General features: G+C 45.3%; 1 protein-coding gene across 2 annotated transcripts in view; it reads right to left on the bottom strand.

The window, feature by feature from the left end:
- The window catches only part of LOC139265221 (sodium- and chloride-dependent neutral and basic amino acid transporter B(0+)-like), a 115,115-nt gene that overhangs the window by 32,376 nt on the left and 60,669 nt on the right, over positions 1–22,070 (bottom strand). For both annotated transcript variants that reach the window (XM_070882146.1, XM_070882147.1), the window contains exons 9-10: positions 14,998–15,123; positions 3,104–3,222 (exon numbers count right to left, since the gene is read on the bottom strand). In XM_070882146.1, coding sequence (XP_070738247.1) covers positions 3,104–3,222; positions 14,998–15,123 — 245 coding nt within the window. The remainder of the gene's footprint in view (positions 1–3,103; positions 3,223–14,997; positions 15,124–22,070) is intronic.

Genomic DNA, 22,070 nt, shown 5'->3' with positions numbered 1-22,070 from the left:
TCTCCTACAGGCAGACCTGCAGCCTCACATCGGCACCAGGACTGCGCTGTCCGTCGCACTGAAGGTCAGTGTGGTGCTGGCCTTCTATGCCTTCTGCCAGGCTGCATCAGGGGTCATATGCAACATCTCTCAATTTGTTGCACATCGCTGCATTCGCAATGTCATAACAGGCTCTCTACAGCTGGACTTCATAACGTTACCAATGAGTGGGCATGTGGGTTTGCCAGAATAGCGAGCTTCCCAATGATTTAAGGAGCCATTGACTGCATACACATGGTCTTGCGAGCACCATTCAAGAACGCCGAGGTATTCAGAAACCGAAAGGAATATCACTCCCTAAATGTCCAGCTGGTGTGCGACCACACGCAGCACATCCTCACAGTGAATGCCTGCTATCCTAGGAGTGCCTACATGATGCGTTCATCCTGCGTGAGAGCAATGTGCCACGAATGTTTGTCACCACGGGAAGGGCTCGGCTGGTTGCTTGGGGAAAAGGATATGGCCTAGCCACCTGCTAATGACTCCCCTCCGCAACCCCACCACACAAGCGGAGCATCGCTACAATGACAGCCATGCGGTCACCCGCAACATCATCGAGCAGACAATAGGGGTGCTGAAGCAGCGTTTCCAATGTCTGGACCGCTCTGAAGGCAGCCTTCAATACTCCCCTCAACAGGTGTCGCTATTTATTGTTGTGTGCTGCATGCTGCACAACTTGGCCATAATGAGGGCCCAGGCATTGCCAGTGGGGATTGTAGCCCCACCTCAGGGGGAGGAGGAAGAGGAACAGGAGTCTGCCAGGGCCCCGAATGGCCAGCCACACATGGAAAAGGAGCTGCATCCACGGTGGAGGCAGTGTGGCAATGCTGCCGGTGCAAGGGCCACACGTCAGCGGCTCATAATGCATCGGCTCTCTTGAATGGAAGAAGCTGAGGGATGCAACTAATACTGACCGTGCTATGTGCTACGAGAATGGCATATCTCCGTGAAATTACACATTAATACACAACAGGAATGCAACCGGTCAAATAAACATTTTATTAAAAGGCATCAAAAGTCTCGCCGCAAGCATCACACCAACACCCCTCACCAGCAACAAAGAAAACATTCAACAAATGCCCCTTGAAACAGCATAATGCACAATCAACTTCAGCAATATGTGTACAATCGCCCATGCCATTTGTATTTCCACACCAGCTTCCATGTTTCATATTAGGGCCAAACCCATACACCAATAAGAGCTCATGGGATTGGGGGTAATACATTAGCATGGATAGCGGATTGGCTAACGAACAGAAAACAGAGTCGGGATAAATGGGTCATTTTCTGATTGGCAAACGGTGGGGTGGCACAGGGTGGCTGGGGCTTCAACTATTTACAATATATATTAATGACTTGGATGAGTGAAATGTAGCCAAGTTTGCTGATGATACAAAGATGGGTGGGAAAGCAAGTTGTGAGAAGGACACAAAGAATCTGCAAAGGGATATAAACAGTGAGTGGGCAAAAATTTGGCAGATGGAGTATAATGTTGGAAAGTGTGAGGTTATCCACTTTGGGAGGAAAGATAAAAAAGCAAATGATTATTTAAATGGAGAGAGATTACAAAATGCTGCAGTACAGAGGGACCTGGGGGTCCTTGTGTATAAAACACAAAAAGTTAGTATGCAGGTACAGCAAGTAATCAGGAAGGCAAATGGATTGTTGGCCTTTATTGCAAGGGAGATAGAGTATAAAAGCAGGGAAGTCCTGCTACAACTGTACAGGGTATTGGTAAGACCACACCTAGAGTACTGCATAAAGTTTTGGTCTCCGTATTTAGGATATACTTGAATTGGAGCCAGTTCAGAGAAGGTTCACGAGGTTGATTCCTGAGATGAAGGGGTTGACTTATGAAGAAAGGTTGAGCAGGTTGGGCCTATACCCATTGGAGTTTAGGTTATCTTATTGAAACATAAGAGATACTGAGGGGCCTCGACAAGGTAGATGCAGAGAGGATGTTTCCACTCATGGAGGAATCTAGAACTAGGGGTCATAGTTTAAGAATAAGGGGTCGCCCATTTAGAACTGAAATGAGGAGGAATTTCTTCTCTCTGAGGGTCGTAAATCTGTGATATTTTTTGCCCCAGAAAGCTGTGGAGGCTGGGTCATTGAATATATTTAAGATGGGGATGGACAGCATTTTGAACGATAAGGGAGTGAAGGGTTATAGGGAGCGGGCAGGGAAGTGGAGTTGAGCCGAAGATCATATCAGCATGATCTTATTAAATGGCGGAGCAGGTTCGAGAGGCCAAATGTCCTACTCCTGCTCCTATTTCTTACGTTCTTATATTCAAACAACAGCAATGAGATATTTACAATGATATTTACAGGATGAGGATATCTGTCCATGGTGGGCAAAGTCTTTATTCAGACTTGGGCTGGGATTTGCCACCCCTTACCTTTAACCCACTCCCACGTCTACTCCTCCACCTTAATGTGGGCTCTGTGCCTGCAGCAAGGCTGTTTGAGCGCTGCTGTGTGTGTAAAGGAGACAGTACAGATGGCCTAGCATGATGCCCTGGACCATAAGAACTTAAGAAATAGGAGCAGGAGTAGGCCATTCGCCCCTCAAGCCTGGTCCACCATTCAATAAGATCATGGCTGATCTGATCATGGACTCAGCTCCATTTCCCCGCCCACTCCCCAGAACCCTTTACTCGCTTATCTTTCAAAAATCTGTCTATCTCTGCCTTAAATATATTCAATGACCCAGCCTCCATAGCTCTCTGGGGCAGAGAATTCCATAGATTTACAACCCTCTCAGAGAAGAAATTTCTCTTCAATTTAGCGCTCCGATTTTCGGTTTCACCACCAAAGGAAAAGTGTGGAACGCCTGAATTAGTGTCCCCTTTCCCTCTTGCTGCATTTCAATCTAATTTCCCAGTAGGCGGTGGAAACTTCTCACCGGCGCTAAACTTACTGCCCCGACAGGATTAACGCCCCAAAATCGGTTGTTCAAATTTCTAGCCCGTCCTTCTTTATCACTTAATCCTGTGAAATTTATCACTTTATAATCAGCATTACATGTGGAAACATAGCAAACTATTAAAGGACCACATACCTGTGTTACAAATACAAGGCCAATTAAATAAAATAACAAGCAAACACCAGTTGTCAGATAAAGGCGCTTTGATCGTAGAAATTTAGGGAACTGGTCCAGCAGAATTGTTATAGCAGCTTCTGATGAAAAAAAATGTTAATTGATATCAGTAATTAATTAATGATTTACACAGTCCCAGATAAACCCAACACTGGGAGAGACCAAAGTCCTGCAGACCAGAGGGGCAGATAAGGACAGCTTCCTCTATCCGTGAGTCCGCTCTCTGAAACATTGGAGAGACGTGGTCAGGCTGTCAGCCCTTTACAAGATTATAAGCAGACTATCGCCTATCACAAGGCTTACTTGTCCTTAAAGTGTGTTTGCACCAGGAACGCAGGAATCTGAAGATCTAGAATCTGTTATTGTGGAGAGTGACTGAGACTTGGACAAATATGAGCTGACCAGAGAGAGCCATCATGGATTTGTAATGGGTCAGACTTGTCTAACTAACCGTGTTGAATTTCTTGAGGAGGTCACGAACATGGTAGATAAGGTAGCTTCCATGGATATAATTTATATGGACTTTCAGAAGGCATTCGATAAGGTTGCACACAAGAGAATGTTAGGGAAAATGGAAGCACGTGGATTTGGAGGCAACATTTTGACTTGGTTAGGAGGTAGGAGACAAAGAGTAGGGATAATGGGTATGTACTCCAATTTGACAGGATGTGACTAGTGGTGTTCCCCAGAGATCTGTACTAGGGCCTCAGCTTTTATCAACAACTTAGATTTTTTTTAATGACTTGCATTATATATAGCACCGTTCACAACCACTGGGTGTCCCAAAGCGCTTTACAGCCAATGAAGTACTTTTTGAAGTGTAGTCACTGTTGTAATGTAGGAAACACAACAGCCAATTTGCACACAGCAAGCTCCCACAAACAACAATATGATCATGAGCAGATAATCTGTTTTCGTGATGTTGATTGAGGGATGATATTTTTTGGCCAGGACACTGGGGATAACTCTCCTGCTCTTCTTCAAAATAGTGCGATGAGATATTTTATGTCCATCTGAGTGAACAGACAGGACCTTGATGTAACGTCTCATTTGAAAGACGGCACCCTTGACAGTGCAGCACTCCCTCAGCACTGCATTGGGAGTGTCAGCCTAGAGTTATGTGCTCAAGTTCCTGCAGTGGGACTTGAACCCACAAGCTTGTGACTCAGAGGCAAGGGTGCTACCAACTAAGCCACGGCTGTCAATAAGTAATATATACAAGTTTGCTGCCGGCAAAATAAGTAGTGTAAATGGGAGCAGAAAATTGTAACAGGATATTGATAAATTAAGTGAGTGGGCAACGCAGGCAGGTGTAGTTCAATGTGGGAAAGTGTGAATTCATCTACTTTGGACATAAGAAAGATAGATTAGAATATTCTCTGAAAAATTAGGAGCTGTGGCAGAACCTAGAGATTTAGGGGTCCAAGTACAGAAATTACTAAAAATTAATGGACAGGTACAAAAACATAATTAAAAAGGCCAATGGAATGTTAGCCTATATTTCAAGGGGGCTGGGTTAGAAAGGGTTGGAAGTTATATCATATAAAGCTCTGGTTAGACCCCATGTAGAGTACTGCATTAGGTTCTGGGCACTGCTCCACAGGAAGGATATATTGGGCATGAAAGGTGTGCAGCACAGATTCATCAGAACGATACCGGGGCTAAAAGGGTTAAATTGTGAGTAAGTGTTGCATACCTTGTTTATAGAGATTAAGGGGTGATATAATTCAGGTGTTTAAGATGATTAAAGGAGTCAGATTTTCTCTATCGATCCTAATTCCTCCGGTGGGGGCAGTCCAGAAAAAAAGGCATAACCTTAAAATTAGAGATAGGTCTTTCAGGGCTGACATTAAGAAGCACTTCTCCACACAAAGAGCAGTGGGAATCTGGAACTCTCTCCCTCAAAAAGCTATTGAGGCTAGGTCAATTGAAAAGTTCAAAACTGGGATTAATAGATTTATGTTAGGCAACAATATTAAGCGATATGAAATGAAGGCAGGCAAATCAAGTTAAAATGCAGATCTGCCTTGATCTAATTGAATGGTGGAAGGTGCTCAGGGAGTTCAACAGCCTACTCCTATTGTCATGTTCCTATCTGACGAGTGGATGTTTTCAGTAACCTGCTGGTGTTTTCTGGGGCTGTAATGAGAGCAATGGGAGGGACAATCTTGCCTCCATGCCCAGCAAGAGGTTTCAGGGAGAGGCAGTGTCCCAAGCAGTGATGCCACAGAGGGGCACTGCCCCACAGTAGTGACTGGGACACTAAGCCTACCTTCTCACTTGGACAGTTAAAGCCATTGCAGATCTATCCATGGGTGGCCTCTGTACAGAGGAAGCTGAAGATGTGCTGTCAGTCCTGGAATGGGGTGCTGGGATAGAATGGAAAATATCCATCCAGAGAAAATGGGGCAGTACTCTCACCTTTACTGTGTTTGCTGTCCGGATGCAGCGAGATTGACATTTGATATTTGAAGCCCTTTACATTTGCAGAGTCACAATCAAACCAGACTTTATTACCAAAGCCAGAATGAATACACTGCTTCCCACCATTCCCGAAATGGCTTTGCTGCAGCAGCAGCCACTGCTCCTTCTGGTGTGGACTTCACCCAATCCATAGTCCAGCATCTCATGAACTCAGTGAATGAAGCCTTCAGAATTCAACTTCAGAATGAAGGCAGTATGGAACTGACCAACAGAATATAGTGGACCATTTTCCATACCTCGGGAGCCTATTGTCAGCAAGAGCAGACATTGATGACGAAGTCCAACACCACCTTCAGTGTGGTCTACAGGGCAGTAGTAATACCCACCCTCCTATATGGCTCAGAGATGTGGACTATATACAGCTGACACCTCAAAACACTGGAGAAGTACCACCGGCACTGCCTCCGCAAGATCCTGCAAGTTCATTGGCAGGATAGACTCACCAATGTCAGTGTTCTCGGTCAGGTCAACATCCCTAGCATCGAATCATTGACCACGCTCGATCAGCTCTGTGGGGCGGGCCACATCGTCCGCATGCCCGACACGAGACTCCCAAAGCAAACGCTCTACGTGGAGCTTTGACATGGCAAGTGAGCCCCAGGTTGGCAGAGGAAATGCTTCAAGGACACCCTCAAAGGCTCCTTACTGAAGTACAACCTCCCCACCGGCATCTGGGAATCCCTGGCCCAAGACCACCCAATGTGGAGGAAGAGCATCCGGGAGGGAACTGAGCATTTCCAGTCCCATCGCTGAGAGCATGCAGAAACCAAGCGTAGATAGCAGAAGGAGCGTGCATCAACCCAGGCTTCCCACCTACCTTGTCCTTCAACCACTGTCTGCCCCACCTGTGACAGAGACTGCAATTCCCGCATTGGACTCCTCAGTCACCTGAGAACTCACTTTTAGAGTGGAAGCAAGTCTTCCTCAACTCCAAGGGACTAGATATGATGGATGATGATGATAGACCTGAAAGTAAGTTACAAAGCAGTGAATCTGAATATTGCTGAGTGTGATCCCTCAGCAATAACTGAATTAGTTAGTCCTCAAAATCCCTTTCTATCAGAAGTTGAATATAGGACAAAGGCTTAAAATAATAGGAAAACATGTGTTTTACCCATCCCCTTCCTGTTACTAAGGTGTGTGGTGAACTTTTAGGGATGAACTTCAACTGTATAATAATTATCCTCAGAAGCCCAGTACAGCAGTAGCTGGGCACAAGCAAAGAAATGTGAGGGGTACATTTTGGAAAAAAGAACAGGGAAAATAATTATAACCTGCACAGTGAGATTATTAACAGTGTGGAAGAATAGAGAGAACTAGGGGAGCAGATACAGAGCTCTTTTAAGGTGGAAGTGCAGGTTTGAAAAGCCACGAGAATGATTGTGGGTTTTATACACTGGGGTACTGAACATATTTGTACAGGACATTGGTTAGAGTAATTGGAACATCGTGTGTTGTTCTGGCAGCCCCCTGTTGGGGAGATATTGGCTCTATGGACAGGGTATAGAGAAGATACACCAGAATGAGACCAAGAATTGCAGGTTATAGTTATGAAGAAAGGCTTGAAAAATTGGGACTTTTTGACTGGAACCGAGATTAAGGCGATCTAATGGAGGTTTTCAAAAAATGATGAAAGGAAAATAGTGAAAGCTTGTCTCCACTGGTTGTTGAATTGGTAACAAGGGGACGTCGACTTAGGATCATAATGAAAATAACTAAGGGGAAATTCAAAGAAAGTTTTCCATACATAGCACAGAAACAGGCAATTCAGCCTAACTAGTCTGTGCCAGTGTTCATGCTCCACACAAGCCTCCTCCCACCCATCTTCATCTAACCATATTCATCTATTCTGTTCTACTCTACTATACAGCTTCTTCTTAAATGCAGCTATGATATTCTCCTCAACTACTTCTTGTGGTAGCGAGTTCCTCATTCTTATCTCTCTTTTGGTAAAGCTGTTTCTCCTGAATTCCCTAGAGGATTTATTGGTGACTATCTTATATTTATGGCCCCTAGTTTTGGTTTCCCCACAAGTGGAAATACCTTCTCTATGTTCTCTACATTGGATTGTGAATTGCCTCGTCACAAGTGGCTGTTAAGGCAGATACTTTACATCATTTCAAAGGGAATTGGGTAAATATCTGAAAAGGAAGAATGAAAAGATACATTGGAAGGGTGAGGAAATATAATTGAGCAGATAAAGCAGTTAAAGAGCTCGCAGTGGACCAGCTGTGATGGGCTGAATGACCTCCTTCTGTCCTGCAATTTGTGAGATTTTTTGTTTAGCTAAATAAGTTTAAAATTGGAACAATTAAATTAATTTCTGCAGCAAACTTTCTGGTTAAAAAGAAACAAAGATTGTACTATCAGCTCTTCCAAATGTTGGGGTGACTTCCTCTGAATGCGACATTACTGCAGGTGTTAACCCATTTAAAACAAACAGGTATATAAAGCTCCATTAAGACATCAAGCAGAGAATTGATACACAAACGCATTGAGCATTCATCCACTTTTTAAAAATTAATTCTATTTACGGGCATGGCCAGCATTTATTGCCCATCCCTAATTGCCCTTAACTGAGTGGTTTGTTAGGCCATTTCAGATGGCTGTCAAGAGTCAACCATTTTGCTGCGTCACATATAGGCCAGACCAGGTAAGGACAGCAGATTTCCTTCCCTAAAGGACCTCAGTGAACCAGATGAATTTTTACCCAATAGTTACGCAGTAACTGTTAGAAATCTAAACTTGTATTTACTCTGTACAGCCACCAGAGAGCTTATCCCCTGGAGTCCCAATGGATCCCATAATCGCTTGGGAGCACAGGTATTTAAGAAGGCCTCACAGGTTGGAGAGGCATTCTGGAGACCTGCAATAAAAGACTAAGGTCACACGTTACTTTGAGCTCACAGTGTTCAGTCTGACTCTTTCTCCATACATAACAACTGCCGATGAGATACAGATAGCGAACCCAAAGATGTAGAGAACAGTGGGCATCCTGGAGAAATTCTCGGAGGGAGATGATTGGGAAACATTTGTGGAGCGACTCGACCACGACTTTGTGGCCAATGAGCTAGATGGGGAAGAGAGCGCTGCCAAACGAAGGGCGATCCTCATCACCCTGGAGCCAGAAGAAATTAGGGATGAGTGCAATAAGGTTAATCAGTTATCATGGGCGACTATAATCTACATATAGATTGGGCTAACCAAACTGCGGTGGAGGAGGATTTCCTGGAGTGTATTGGGGATGGTTTTCTAGACCAATATGTCGAGGAACCAACTAGAGGGCTGGCCATCCTAGACTGGGTAATGTGTAATGAGAAAGGACTAATTAGCAATCTTGTTGTGCGAGGCCCCTTGGGGAAGAGTGACCATAATATGGTAGAATTCTTTATTAAGATGGAGAGTGACACAGTTAATTCAGAGACTAGGGTCCTGAACTTAAGGAAAGGTAACTTCGATGGCATGAGACGTGAATTGGCTAGAATAGACTGGCAAATGATACTTAAAGGGGTGATGGTGGATAGGCAATGGCAAACATTTAAAGATCACATGGATGAACTTCAACAATTGTACATCTCTGCCTGGAGTATAAATAAAACGGGGAAGGTGGCTCAACCATGGCTAACAAGGGAAATTAAGGATAGTGTTAAATCCAAGGAAGAGGCATATAAATTGGCCAAAAAAAAAAACAAACCTGAGGACTGGGAGAAATTTAGAATTCAGCAGAGGAGGACAAAGGGTTTAATTAGGAGGGAGAAAATAGAGTATGAGAGGAAGCTTGCTGGGAACATAAAATCTGACTGCAAAAGCTTCTATAGATATGTGAAGAGAAAAAGATTAGTGAAGACAAACGTAGATCCCTTGCAGTCAGACTCAGGTGAATTTAATGGGGAACAAGGAAATGGCAGACCAGTTGAACAAATACTTTGATTCTGTCTTCACAAAGGATGACACAAATAACCTTCCGGAAATACTAGGGGACCGAGGGTCTAGTGAGAAGGAGGAACTGAAGGAAATCCTTATTAGTCAGGAAATTGTGTTAGGAGAATTGATTGGATTGATTGCCGATATATCGCCAGGGCCTGATAGTCTGCATCCCAGAGTACTTAAGGAAGAGGCCCTAGAAATAGTGGATACATTGGTGTCATTTTCCAACAGTCGACTCTGGATCATTTCCTATGGACTGGAGGGTAGCTAATATAACACCACTTTTTAAAAAAGGAGGGAGAGAGAAAACGGGTAATTATAGACCGGTTAGCCTGACATCAGTAGTGGGGAAAATGTTGGAATCAATTATTAAAGATGAAATTGCAGCACATTTGGAAAGCAGTGACAGGATCAGTCCAAGTCAGCATGGATTTATGAAAGAGAAATCGCGCTTGACAAATCTTCTGGAAGTTTTTGAGGATGTAATCTGAGGAAGGACGTTCTTGCTATTGAGGGAGTGCAGCGAAGGTTCACCAGACTGATTCCCGGGATGGCAGGACTGACATATGAGGAGAGACTGGATCGACTGGGCCTGTATTCACTGGAGTTTAGAAGGATGAGAGGGGATCTCAGAGAAACATATAAGAATTCTGATGGGACGGGACAGGTTAGATGCAGGAAGAATGTTCCCGATGTTGGGGAAGTCCAGAACCAGGGGACACAGTCTAAGGATAAGGGATAAGCCATTTAGGTCTGAGATGAGGAGAAACTTCTTCACTCAGAGAGTTGTTAACCTGTGGAAATCCCCACCGCAGAGAGTTGTTGATGCCAGTTCATTGGCTATATTCAAGAGGGAGTTAGATATGGCTCTTACAGCTAAAGGGATCAAGGGGTATGGAGAGAAAGCAGGAAAGGATACTGAGGTGAATGATCAGCCATGATCTTATTGAATGGTGGTGCAGGCTCGAAGGGCCGAATGGCCTACTCATGCACCTATTTTCTATGTTTCTATGTTTCTTTGTCTGTGGGGCACCAACGTATGGCCTCATGCAGAATCTGCTTAATCCAGCGAAACCCACGGAGAAATCATACGATGATTTGTGCACACTGTTCTGAGAGCATTTGAACCCGAAGGAAAGCGTTTCTGATGGCGAGGTACTGGTTCTACACCTACAAAAGGTCTGAAGGCCAGGAAGTGGCGAGTTATGTCGCCGACCTAAGACGCTTTGCAGGACATTACGATTTTGAAGGACATTTGGAGCACATGCTCAGAGACTTTTTCGTACTTGGCATTGGCCACGAAACCATACTTCGCAAACTTTTGACTGTAGAGATCCCAACCTTGAGTACAGCCATAGCGATAGCCCAGGCGTTCATTGCCACCAGTGACAATACAAAGCAAATCTCTCAGCACATAAGTGCTGCTACAGGAAGTGTGAACAAAGTGATGTTGTTTTTGAATCGTAACGTACAGGGCAGGGCACACATGTCTGCAGCTGCACGTCCGCAGATATCTCAGAGCCCACCATCAAGGGTGATGAATGCAAGGCCATTAACACCTTGTTGGCACTGCGGGGGTGATCATCGTTTCCATTCATGCCGCTTTAAAGTGTATGTTTGCAAGGGCTGTGGAACAATGGGACACCTTCAATTTATGTGCAGGCGAGCTGCAAATCCTGATAAACCTGCAAACCACCATGTTGCAGAGGAGGACAGATCCACGGAGGATCACGATGAACCAGACCCTCAGATCAAGGAGGCAGAGGTACATGGGGTACACACATTCACCACGAATTGTCCCCCGATAATGCTGAATGTTGAACTAAATGGACTCCCGGTGTCAATGGAGCTGGACACGGGCGTGAGCCAGTCCATCATGGGGAAAAAGACCTTCGAAAGGTTATGGTGCAACAAGGCCTCAAGGCCAGTCTTAACGCCAGTTCACACGAAACTAAGAACTTATACAAAAGAACTGATTCCGTAATCAGCAGTGCTACCGTAAAGGTCTCCTACAATGAAGTGGTGCACAAGCTACCACTCTGGGTGGTACCAGGCGATGGTCCCACGCTGCTCAGCAGGAGCTGGCTGGGAAAGATACACTGGAACTGGGACGACATCCGAGCGCTGTCGCCCGCTGACGACACTTCGTGTGCCCAGGTCTTAACCAAGTTCCCTTCGCTGTTTGAACCAGGCATTGGGAAATTCCAAGGAGCAAAAGTGCAGATCCACCTAATTCTGGGTGCACGACCCATCCATCACAAGGTGAGAGCAGTACCGTACATGATGAGAGAAAGGGTAGAGATCGAGCTAGACCGGCTGCAAAGAGAGGGCATCATTTCACCGATCGAGTTCAACGAGTGGGCCAATCCCATTGTCCCAATCCTCAAGAGAGACAGCACCGTCAGAATCTGTGGTGATTACAAAGTAACTATCAATCGTTTCTCCTGGCAGGACCAATATCCACTACCAAAGGCATACAACCTCTTTGCAAAGCTGGCAGGAGGAAAGACGTTCACGAAGCTGGATCTGACTTCAGCCTACATGACACAGGAACTGGAGGAAGCATCAAAGGCCCTCACCTGCATCAACACGCACAAAGGTCTTTTTATTTAGAAGAGATGCCCGTTTGGAATTCGATCAGCGGCGCCGATATTCCAGAGAAACATGGAAAGTTTACTGAAGTTGGTCCCGCACAGCGTGGTCTTCCAGGATGACATCTTGGTCACAGGTCGGAACACAGTCGAGCATCTGCAGAACCGGGAGGAGGTTCTTTGTCGACTCAACCGTTTGGGGCTCAGGTTAAAATGTTCGAAGTGAGTTTTCCTGGCGCCTGAAGTGGAGTTCTTGGGAAGGAAGATTGCGGCCGGCGGCATCAGGCCCACCAACGCAAAGACGGAGGCAATCGGGAATGCATCGAGGCCACAGAATGTGACAGAGCTGCGGTCGTTTCTGGGACTCCTGAACTACTTAGGTAACTTCTTACCGGGTCTCAGCACACTGTTAGAACTACTACATGTCTTACTGCGAAAAGGGGACCAATGGGTTTGGGGCAAAAGCCAAGAAAATACCTTTGTAAAAGCGAGAAAATTGTTATGCTCAAACAAATTGCTTATGTTGTATGATCCACGTTTGGTACTAGCATGTGATGCATCATCATATGGCGTCGGGTGTGTATTGCAACAAGCTAATGATTTCGGGAAACTGCAACCGGTTGCTTATGCATCCAGGAGTCTGTCTAAGGCTGAGAGAGCCTACAGCATGATTGAGAAAGAAGCATTAGCGTGTGTCTCTGGAGTAAAGAAAATGCATCAATACCTGGTTGGGCTAAAATTCGAATTGGAAGCTGACCATAAGCGACTAATATCCTGTTTTCCGAGAGTAAAGGGATAAATACCAACACATGGCCCGCATCCAGAGGTGGGCACTCACGTTATCCGCATACAACTACGCCATCCGCCACAGGCCAGGCACAGAAAACTGCGCCAATGTTTTCAGTAGGCTGCAATTACCCACCATGGGGGTGAAAATGGCGCAGCCCGCAGATTTAGCCATGGTTATGGAAGCATTTGAGAGTGAGCAATCACCCGTCACTGCCCGGCAGATCAAAACCTGGACAAGCTCGGACCCCTTATTATCCCGAGTCAAAAGCTGTGTGGTTCACGGGAGCTGGTCCAGTGTCCCAGTGGAAATGCAGGAAGCGATAAAGCTGTTCCAGCGGTGCAAAGGTGAAATGTCTATGCAGGCAGATTGCCTTCTGTGGGGCAATCGAGTAGTGGTTCCCAAGAAGGGCAGAGACACCTTCATCAATGACGTCCACAGTACCCACCCAGGCACCATAATGATGAAAGTGATAGCCAGATCCCATGTGTGGTGGCCCGTTATCGATGCGGACTTAGAGTCCTGCGTTCACAGATGCAATACATGCTCGCAGTTAAGCAATGGACTCAGGGAGGCGCTGCTAAGTTTATGGTCTTGGCCCTCCAAACCGTGGTCTAGGGTAAACGTCGTCTATGCAGGCCCGTTCTTGGGTAAAATGTTCCTTGTGGTTGTAGACACGTACTCCAAGTGGATTAAATGTGAGATAATGTCGGCTAGCATGTCTGCTGCCACCACTGAAAGCCTGCGGGCCATGTTTGCCACACACGGCCTACCCGATGTCCTGGTGAGCGACAACAGGCCATGTATTACCAGTGCTGAGTTCAAGAATTCATGACCCGTAACAGGATCAAACATGTCACATCTCCGCCGTTTAAACCAGCGTCTAATGGTCAGGCAGAGAGAGCAGTGCAAACCATCAAGCAAGGCTCACTGCAGACTCGCCTATTCCAAGTCCTGTTTAGCTACCACATGAGACTCCACTCGCTCACTGGGATTCCACCTGCTGAACTGCTCATGAAAAGAGCACTTAAGACAAGGCTCTCGTTAGTTCACCCTAATCTACATGAACAGGTAGAGAGCAGGCGGCTTCAACAAAGTGCATACCATGATAGTGCAAATGTGTCACCCGAGATTGAAATCAATGATCCTGTATTTGTATTGAATTATGGACAAGGTCCCAAGTGGCTTCCCGGCACTGTCGTGGCCAAAGAGGGGAGCAGGGTGTTTCGGGTCAAACTTTCAAATGGACTCATTCACCGGAAACACTTGGACCAAATCAAACTCAGATTTATGGCCTATCCTGAGCAACCCACCTTGGACCCTACCTTTTTTGATCCCCCAACACGCACACCAGTGGCAACCGGCACCACGGTTGACCACGAGTCAGAACCCATCATCCACAGCAGCCCAGCAGGACCCAACACACCAGGCAGCCCAGCAAGGCCAGCTGCACAGCAGCCCAGCGAGGGCCCAACAAATGATTCAACAACACCAGCTTTCACACCAGGACAATCAACCAAGGCAAGAAGGGCCCCAGATCGACTCACATTATAAATAGTTACACTGTTGACTTTGGAAGGAATGTTGTTATATATATAAACTTGTATTTACTCTGTATAGCCACTAGAGATCTCATCCCCTGGAGTCCCAAGGGATCCCATAATCCCTTGGGAGCACAGGTATTTAAGGAAGCTTCACAGGTTGGAGAGGCACTCTGGAGACCTGCAATAAAAGACTAAGATCACATGTTACTTTGAGCTCACAGTGTTCAGTCTGACTCTTTCTTCATATATAACAGTAACCATTAATGATACTAGATTTTTATTCCAGAATTATTTATTAACTGAACTTAAATCCCCCAGTTGTCATGGTGGGATTTGAACTCTCATCTCTGGATCATTAGTCCAAGCCTCTGGATTCCTTGTCCAGTAACATAATCATTAAGCTACCATCCCCTTACACCCACAACAGTAAATTCTCACCTTACATTGCAAAACTAATACTATAGATAATTTTTCGTTCATGAGTGCAAAGTGATAGATTCAATTAAGTAATGACGCACTTACCGAAACTTGCAAACTGAGTGTCGAGTCCCAGAGTGACCAGCATGAAGAAAAATAAAATGGACCATAAAGGTGCCCACGGCAACTGTGCAAGAGCCTCTGGGTAGGCAATAAAAACCAAACCGAAACCTAAACAGTGGATACAATTGAAATGGTGCAATTAATGGTGCTTAAAAAAAGATACTGTAAACAGATGTTAGTTATTTAAACCCTATTCATTTCTTTTGAATCCAGGATTGTTAAAATGCAACACACTTTGCTCAGTAGTTGTGCATTCGGCTTGAGATTTTGTGATTTATTTCCATCAGGGTGAGTGGTGTCAGTGCTGGGGAATGGGACAATTTCCATTCTAGGCCCCAGTTTTTATCACAGTTATTTGCAGAGTAAAGATCCCTACACTCTGCCCAAACAATGTGCCTCAGCCCCTCCATCAGAAGAGCTTGCACCAGTGCGACATTTTCCCATTGCCAGACCAGCCGTGATGTTGCCAATTCAGTGCCAGGTTTGCGCTGTGGATAAATTTACAAAAAAATAATTTAGCCTCACAGTATTTGTGCTTCATATTTAGATTTTTTTTTAAATTGTAACCAGAAACCAAGCGCAGGCAGCGGAAAGAGCATGCAGTAAACCTGTCCCACCCATCCTTTCCCTCAACAACTAGCTGTCCCACCTGTGACAGGGGCTGTAGTTCTCATATTGAACTGTTCAGCCACCGAAGGACTCATTTTTAGAGTGGAAGCAAGTCTTCCTCTATTCTGCGGGACTGCCTATGATATTTAAAATATAGTTTTAGAGTAATCTTTTAATTCAAACTAATTGATAAGAAGTGTTGGGGGTCAACTCGACAGTCCCCGAAAACAGGCACATGGCTCGCGATGTGGGATTAACCAGCATCCGTTCAATGTGTTGCAGCGAGGATGCCAACTTCGTACTGCCTTCTAAATAACCTGATTGTAGAGTACAGCTGGTGCTAACCCCACTGTTGGGTGTTTGCATGTCTCAGCAGTGGGCCCACAATTGTGAGAGGCTAGCACCACTTAAACCGAGCCTGCACCACTTAAAGGGTAGGTGCATTGTGGCTGGAGCAGGTAGGGGAAATCGTGTGGAACTCATTTGGACATGGAAAAAGATGTAATCGTGGCACAACAGGGAAGAGAGCAGGCTCCAAACAGCTTTCCAGTCACAAAAACACTCGTTGATCATTACCCTTTGCTTCCTGCCACTGAGCCAATTTTGCATCCAACTTGCTACTTTCCCTTGGATCCCATGGGTTTTTACCTTTCTGACTAATCTGCCATGTGAAACTTTGTGACAAGCCTTGCTAAAATTCATGTAGACTACAAATGCGCCACCATCATTGAATTTTTTGAGGAGATAACAAGTGGGGGTCAATCAAGTTTGTCAGACACGACCTTTCCTTAACAAATCCATGCGGCCTGTTCTTGATTAATCCGTGCCTTTCTAAATGGCGATTCTTACTATCCCTCAATTTTTTACAATAATTTGCCCATCACTGAAGTTAGGCTGACTGATTTGTAATTACTTGCTCCATCTCTTTCTCCCTTTTTAAACTGTACAATGTTACCAGTCCTCTGGCACCAAACCTGCAATTAGAGAGGATTGGAAAATAATGATCAGAGCCTCCGCTATTTCCTTCCTTAGTTTTCTTAACAGCCTGGGATACATTGCATCCAGGCCTGGCAATTTATCTACAATGATGCTAAACCCGTTAATATTTCCTCTCACTATGTTTATCTCATCTAATATTTCCATGAATATCTTCATCCTCAATGATGGTGGAGCCCAGCACGCGAGTGCAAAAAGCAAGGCTGAAGCGTTTACAACTATCTTTGGCCAGAAGTGATAAGTGGATGATCTATATTGGCCTCCTCCTGACTACACCACCATCACAGAAGCCAGTCTTGAGCCAATTTGATTCACTCCACATGATATCAAGAAACGATTGAGCGCCCTGGCCCTGACAACATCTCGGCTGTGGTGCTGAAGGCTTGTGCTCCAGAACTAGCCACGCCTCTAGCCAAGCTGTTCCAGTACAGCTACAACACTGGCATCTATCAACAATATGGAAAACTGCCCAGATATGTCCTGTCCACAAAAAGCAGGACAAATCCAATCCAGCCAATTACCGCCCCATCAGTCTACTTTCAATTATCAGCAGTGATGGAAGGTGTTGTTGACAATGCTATCAAGTGGCACTTATTCACCAATAACCTGCTCACTGATGCTCAATTTGGGTTTTGTCAGGACAACTCGGCTCCAGACCTCATTGCAGCCTTGGTCCAAACATGAAAAAAACAGCTGAATTCCAGAGGTGAGGTGAGAGTGACTGCCCTTGACATCAAGGCAGCATTTGACCAAGTGTGGCATCAAGGAGCCCTAGTAAAATTGAATCCAGGAGTAAAACTCTCCACTGGCTGGAGTCATACCTAGCACAAAGAAAGATGGTTGTGGTGGTTCGAGGTCAATCATCACAGCCCCAGGACATTGCTACAGGAGTTCCTCAAGGCAGTGTCCTAGACCCAACCATCTTCAGCTGCTTCATCAATAACCTTCCCTCCATCATAAGGTCAAGAGTGTGGATGTTCATTGATGATTGTATAGTGTTCAGTGCCATTCACAAATCCCCAGATAACTGAGCACTTCATGTCTGCATGCAGTAAGACCTGGACAAAATTCAGGCTTGGGCTGATAAGTGGCAAGTAACATTCACACCACGCAAATGCCAGACAATGACTACTTTTAACAAGCGAGAGTCTAACTACTGCCCCTTGTCATTCAACTGCATTACTATTGTCGAAACCCCCACCACCAACATCCTAGGGGTCACCATTGTCCAGAAACTTAACTGGACCAGCAACATAAATACTGTGGCAACAAGAGCAGGTCAGAGGCTGGGTATTCTGTAGCGAGGATCTCACCTCCTGACTCCCCAAAGCCTTTCCACCATCTACAAGGCACAAGTCAGGAGTGTAATGGAATACTCTCCACTTGCCTGGATGAGTGCAGCTCCAACAACACTCAAGAAGCTCGACACCATCCAGGACAAAGCATCCCGCTTGATTGGCTCCGCATCCACCATCTTAAACATTCACTCCCTCCACCACCGGCGTACCGTGGCTGCTGCGTGTATTATCTACAAGATGCACGGTAGCAACTCGCCAAGGCTTCTTCGACCATCCAAACCCACGATCTCTACCACTTAAAAGGACAAAGGCAGCAGGTGCATGGAAACCCCATAACCTGCAAGTTCCCCTCCAAGTCATACACAATCCTGACTTGGAGGTACATTGCCATTCCTTCATCGTCGCTGGGTTAAAATCCTGGAACTCGCTCCCCAACAGCACTGTGGGATTACGTTCACCACATGGACTGCAGCGGTTAAAGAAGGAGGCTCACCACCACATTCTCAATGGCAATTAGCGAACGGCAATAAATGCAGCCCTTGCCAGCGACGCTCACATCAAAGGAACAAATAAAAAAACTCCTACTTAATTACTAATCTGCATCATCCCTCTCTTGAAGACAGATGCAAAGTATTCATTAAGAATCATACACACATCTTCCGCCTCCACACGCACGCACACACACACGCATACACACACACATATTACCTTTTTGGTCTCTAATAGGCCCTACTCTTTCCTTAGTTATCCTCTTGCTCTTTATGTATTTATATAACATTTTTGGGTTTTCCATGATTTTATCTGCCAATATTTTTTCATGCCCCCTCTTTGCTTTCCTAATTTCTTTTTTAATTTCACCCTGCACTTTCTACTCCTCCACGTTTTCTGCAATATTTAGTGCTCGGCATCTGACCAGCTTCCCTCTTATGACATATCCTGCTCTGTATACCCCTTCACACCCAGGGAGCTCTAGATTGCAGAGAACCAGTGGGAGGCATTCAAGTTTATTTGTAGGGACATATTAGCTCTGAACTCGCAACATCTCCTCCTTGAATGCCTCTCACTGCTCTGACACTGATTTATGTAGCATTTGCTAAATCACATCTCAGCTTAGTAAAATTGGCCTTTCCCCAATTAAGAACTTTTACTTCTGGTCTACATTTATTCTTTTTCCATAACTACGCTAAGTTCAAGAGAATTATGATCACGACCACCAAAATGCTTTCCCACAGATAACCCTTCCACCTGCCCAGCTTCATTCTCTAAAACCAAGTCCTGAATCATCCCCTCCCTTAGTGTCAGCCAATGGCTAAGTTGGTAGCACCTTTGCCTCTGAGTCACAAGATTCTGGGTTCAAGTCCTACTCCAGAGACTTGAGCACAAAAATCTAGACTGACACTCCAGTGCAGTACTGAGGGAGTGTCAGCCTAGATTTTGAAGGTGCTGTTTTTGGATGAGATGTTGAAACGAGACTCTATTATTTTTTGCACTTCAGAAATTGGCCTACATATTTGCTCTTCTATCTCCCTTTGACAGCTTGGGGGTCTATGGCACACTCCCAGCAGCGTGATTGCCCCTTTTTTGTTCTTCAGTTAAACCCATATGGCCTCATATGATGATCCTTCTAACATATCATCCCTCCTCACAGCATGCAATTGTTTCTTTAACCAATATTGCAACCCCCCCGCTCTTTTTATCCCCTATATCTCACCTGAAAACCCTGTAACCAGGAATGTTGAGCTGCCATTCCTGCCCTTTTTCAGCCATGTTTCTCTAATAGCTATGATATCATATTTCCACGTTTCTCTGTGACCTCAGCTCATTTGCCTTATTCACTAGACCCCTTGCATTGAAGTATATACCATTCAGCACTGCCAAACCCCTTTGTTGTCTATTTTCTAGCCTTTGTTTCCTCTGCCTTCCAAACTCACTTACTAATGTTCTGCCTTCCATTTCCAACTTTGCTTCTCTCCCTTCTGAATTTAAGCTCAGGTTCCCATCCCCCTGCCAAGCTAGTTTAAACGCTCCCCAACATCACAAGCAAAACATCCCACAAGGATATTGGTCCCGGCCCTTTGAGGTGCAACCCATCTGGTTTATACAGGTTCCACTTCCCCCAGAACTGGTCCCAATGCCTCAAGAATCTAAAGCCCTCCCTCCTGAACCATCTCTCGAGCCACATTAATCTGCCCTATCGGCCTATTTCTAAACTCAAGCAGAGTGTTTACTTGGTAGACACATACTACAGCAGCACCACACTATGTCCAGGGTATTTGAATAGTCAGGCTGAATATGTAAACTGTGTTTTGATGTAACGTTACCTGGTTATCATTCTAATTATCCATCACAGCACCATCTACAGGCATAACTGGTACTGCACACTTTGTTATAACCCACCTGTCATTTTACATAGAAACATAGAAAGTAGGTGCAGGAGTAGGTCATTCGGCCCTTCGAGCCTGCACCGCCATTCAATAAGATCATGGCTGATCATTCCCTCAGTACCCCTTTCCTGCTTTCTCTCCATACCCCTTGATCCCTTTAGCCGTAAGTGCCATATCTAACTCCCTCATGAATATATCCAATGAACTGGCATCAACAACTCTCTGCGGCAGGGAGTTCCAAAGGTTAACAATTCTAAAAGTGAAGAAGTTTTTCCTCATCTTAGTCCTAAATGGCCTACCCCTTATCCTAAGACTATGTCCCCTGGTTCTAGACTTCCCCAACATCGGGAACATTCTTCCCGCATCTAACCTGTCCAGTCCCGTCAGAATCTTGTACGTTTCTATGAGATCCCCTCTCATCCTTCTAAACTCCAGTGAATAAAGGCCCAGTTGACCCAGTCTCTCCTCATATGTCAATCCAGCCATCCCGGGAATCAGTCTGGTGAACCTTCGCTGCACTCCCTCAATAGCAAGAACGTCCTTCCTCAGATTAGGAGACCAAAACTGAACACAATATTCCAGGTGAGGCCTCACCAAAGCCCTGTACAACTGCAGTAAGACCTCCCTGCTCCTATACTCAAATCCCCTAGCTATGAAGGCCAATATACCATTTGCCTTCTTCACCACCTGCTGTACCTGCATGCCAACTTTCAATGATTGATGAACCATGACACCCAGGTCTCATTGCACCTCCCCTTTTCCGAATCTGCCGCCATTCAGATAATATTCTGCCTTCGTGTTTTTGCCCCCCAAAATGGATAACCTCACATTTATCCACATTATACTGTATCTGCCATGCATTTGCCCACTCACCAAACCTCTCCAAGTCACCCTGCAGCCTCTTAGCGTCCTCCTCACAGCTCACACCGCCACCCAGCTTAGTGTCATCTGCAAACTTCGAGATATTACACTCAATTCCTTCATCCAAATCGTTAATGTATATTGTAAAGAGCTGGGGTCCCAGCACTGAGCCTTGCGGCACCCCACTGGTCACTGCCTGCCATTCTGAAAAGGACCCATTTATCCCGACTCTCTGCTTCCTGTCTGCCAACCAGTTCTCTATCCACGTCAGTACATTACCCCAATACCATGTGCTTTGATTTTGCACACCAATCTCTTGTGTGCGGCCTTGTCAAAAGCCTTTTGAAAGTCCAAATACACCATCCACTGGTTCTCCCTTGTCCACTCTACCAGTTACATCCTCAAAAAATTCCAGAAGATTTGCCAAGCATGATTTCCCCTTCATAAATCCATGCCGACTTGGACCGATCCTGTCATTGGTTTCCAAATGCGCTGCTATTTCAGCCTTAATAATTGATTCCAATATTTTCCCCACCACTGATGTCAGGCTAACCAGTCTACAATTACCCGCTTTCTGTCTCCCTCCTTTTTTAAAAAGTGGTGTTACATTAGCTACCCTCCAGTCAATAGGAAATGATCCAGAGTCAATAGACTGTTGGAAAATGATCACCGATGCATCCACTATTTCTAGGGCCACTTCCTTAAGTACTCTGGGATGCAGTTCATCAGGCCCTGGGGATTTATCGGCCTTCAATCCCATCAAATTCCCCATCACAATTTCCCAACTAATAAGGATTTCCCTCAGTTCCTCCTTCTTACTAGACTCTCTGACCCCTTTTATATCCGGAAAATTGTTTGTGTCCTCCTTAGTGAATACCGAACCAAAGTACTTGTTCAATTGGTCTGC

Source organism: Pristiophorus japonicus, chromosome 6 (genome assembly GCF_044704955.1).
Source record: "Pristiophorus japonicus isolate sPriJap1 chromosome 6, sPriJap1.hap1, whole genome shotgun sequence".
Taxonomy (NCBI): Eukaryota; Metazoa; Chordata; class Chondrichthyes; family Pristiophoridae; genus Pristiophorus; species Pristiophorus japonicus.
This window is presented reverse-complemented; position numbering and strand designations above follow the sequence as displayed.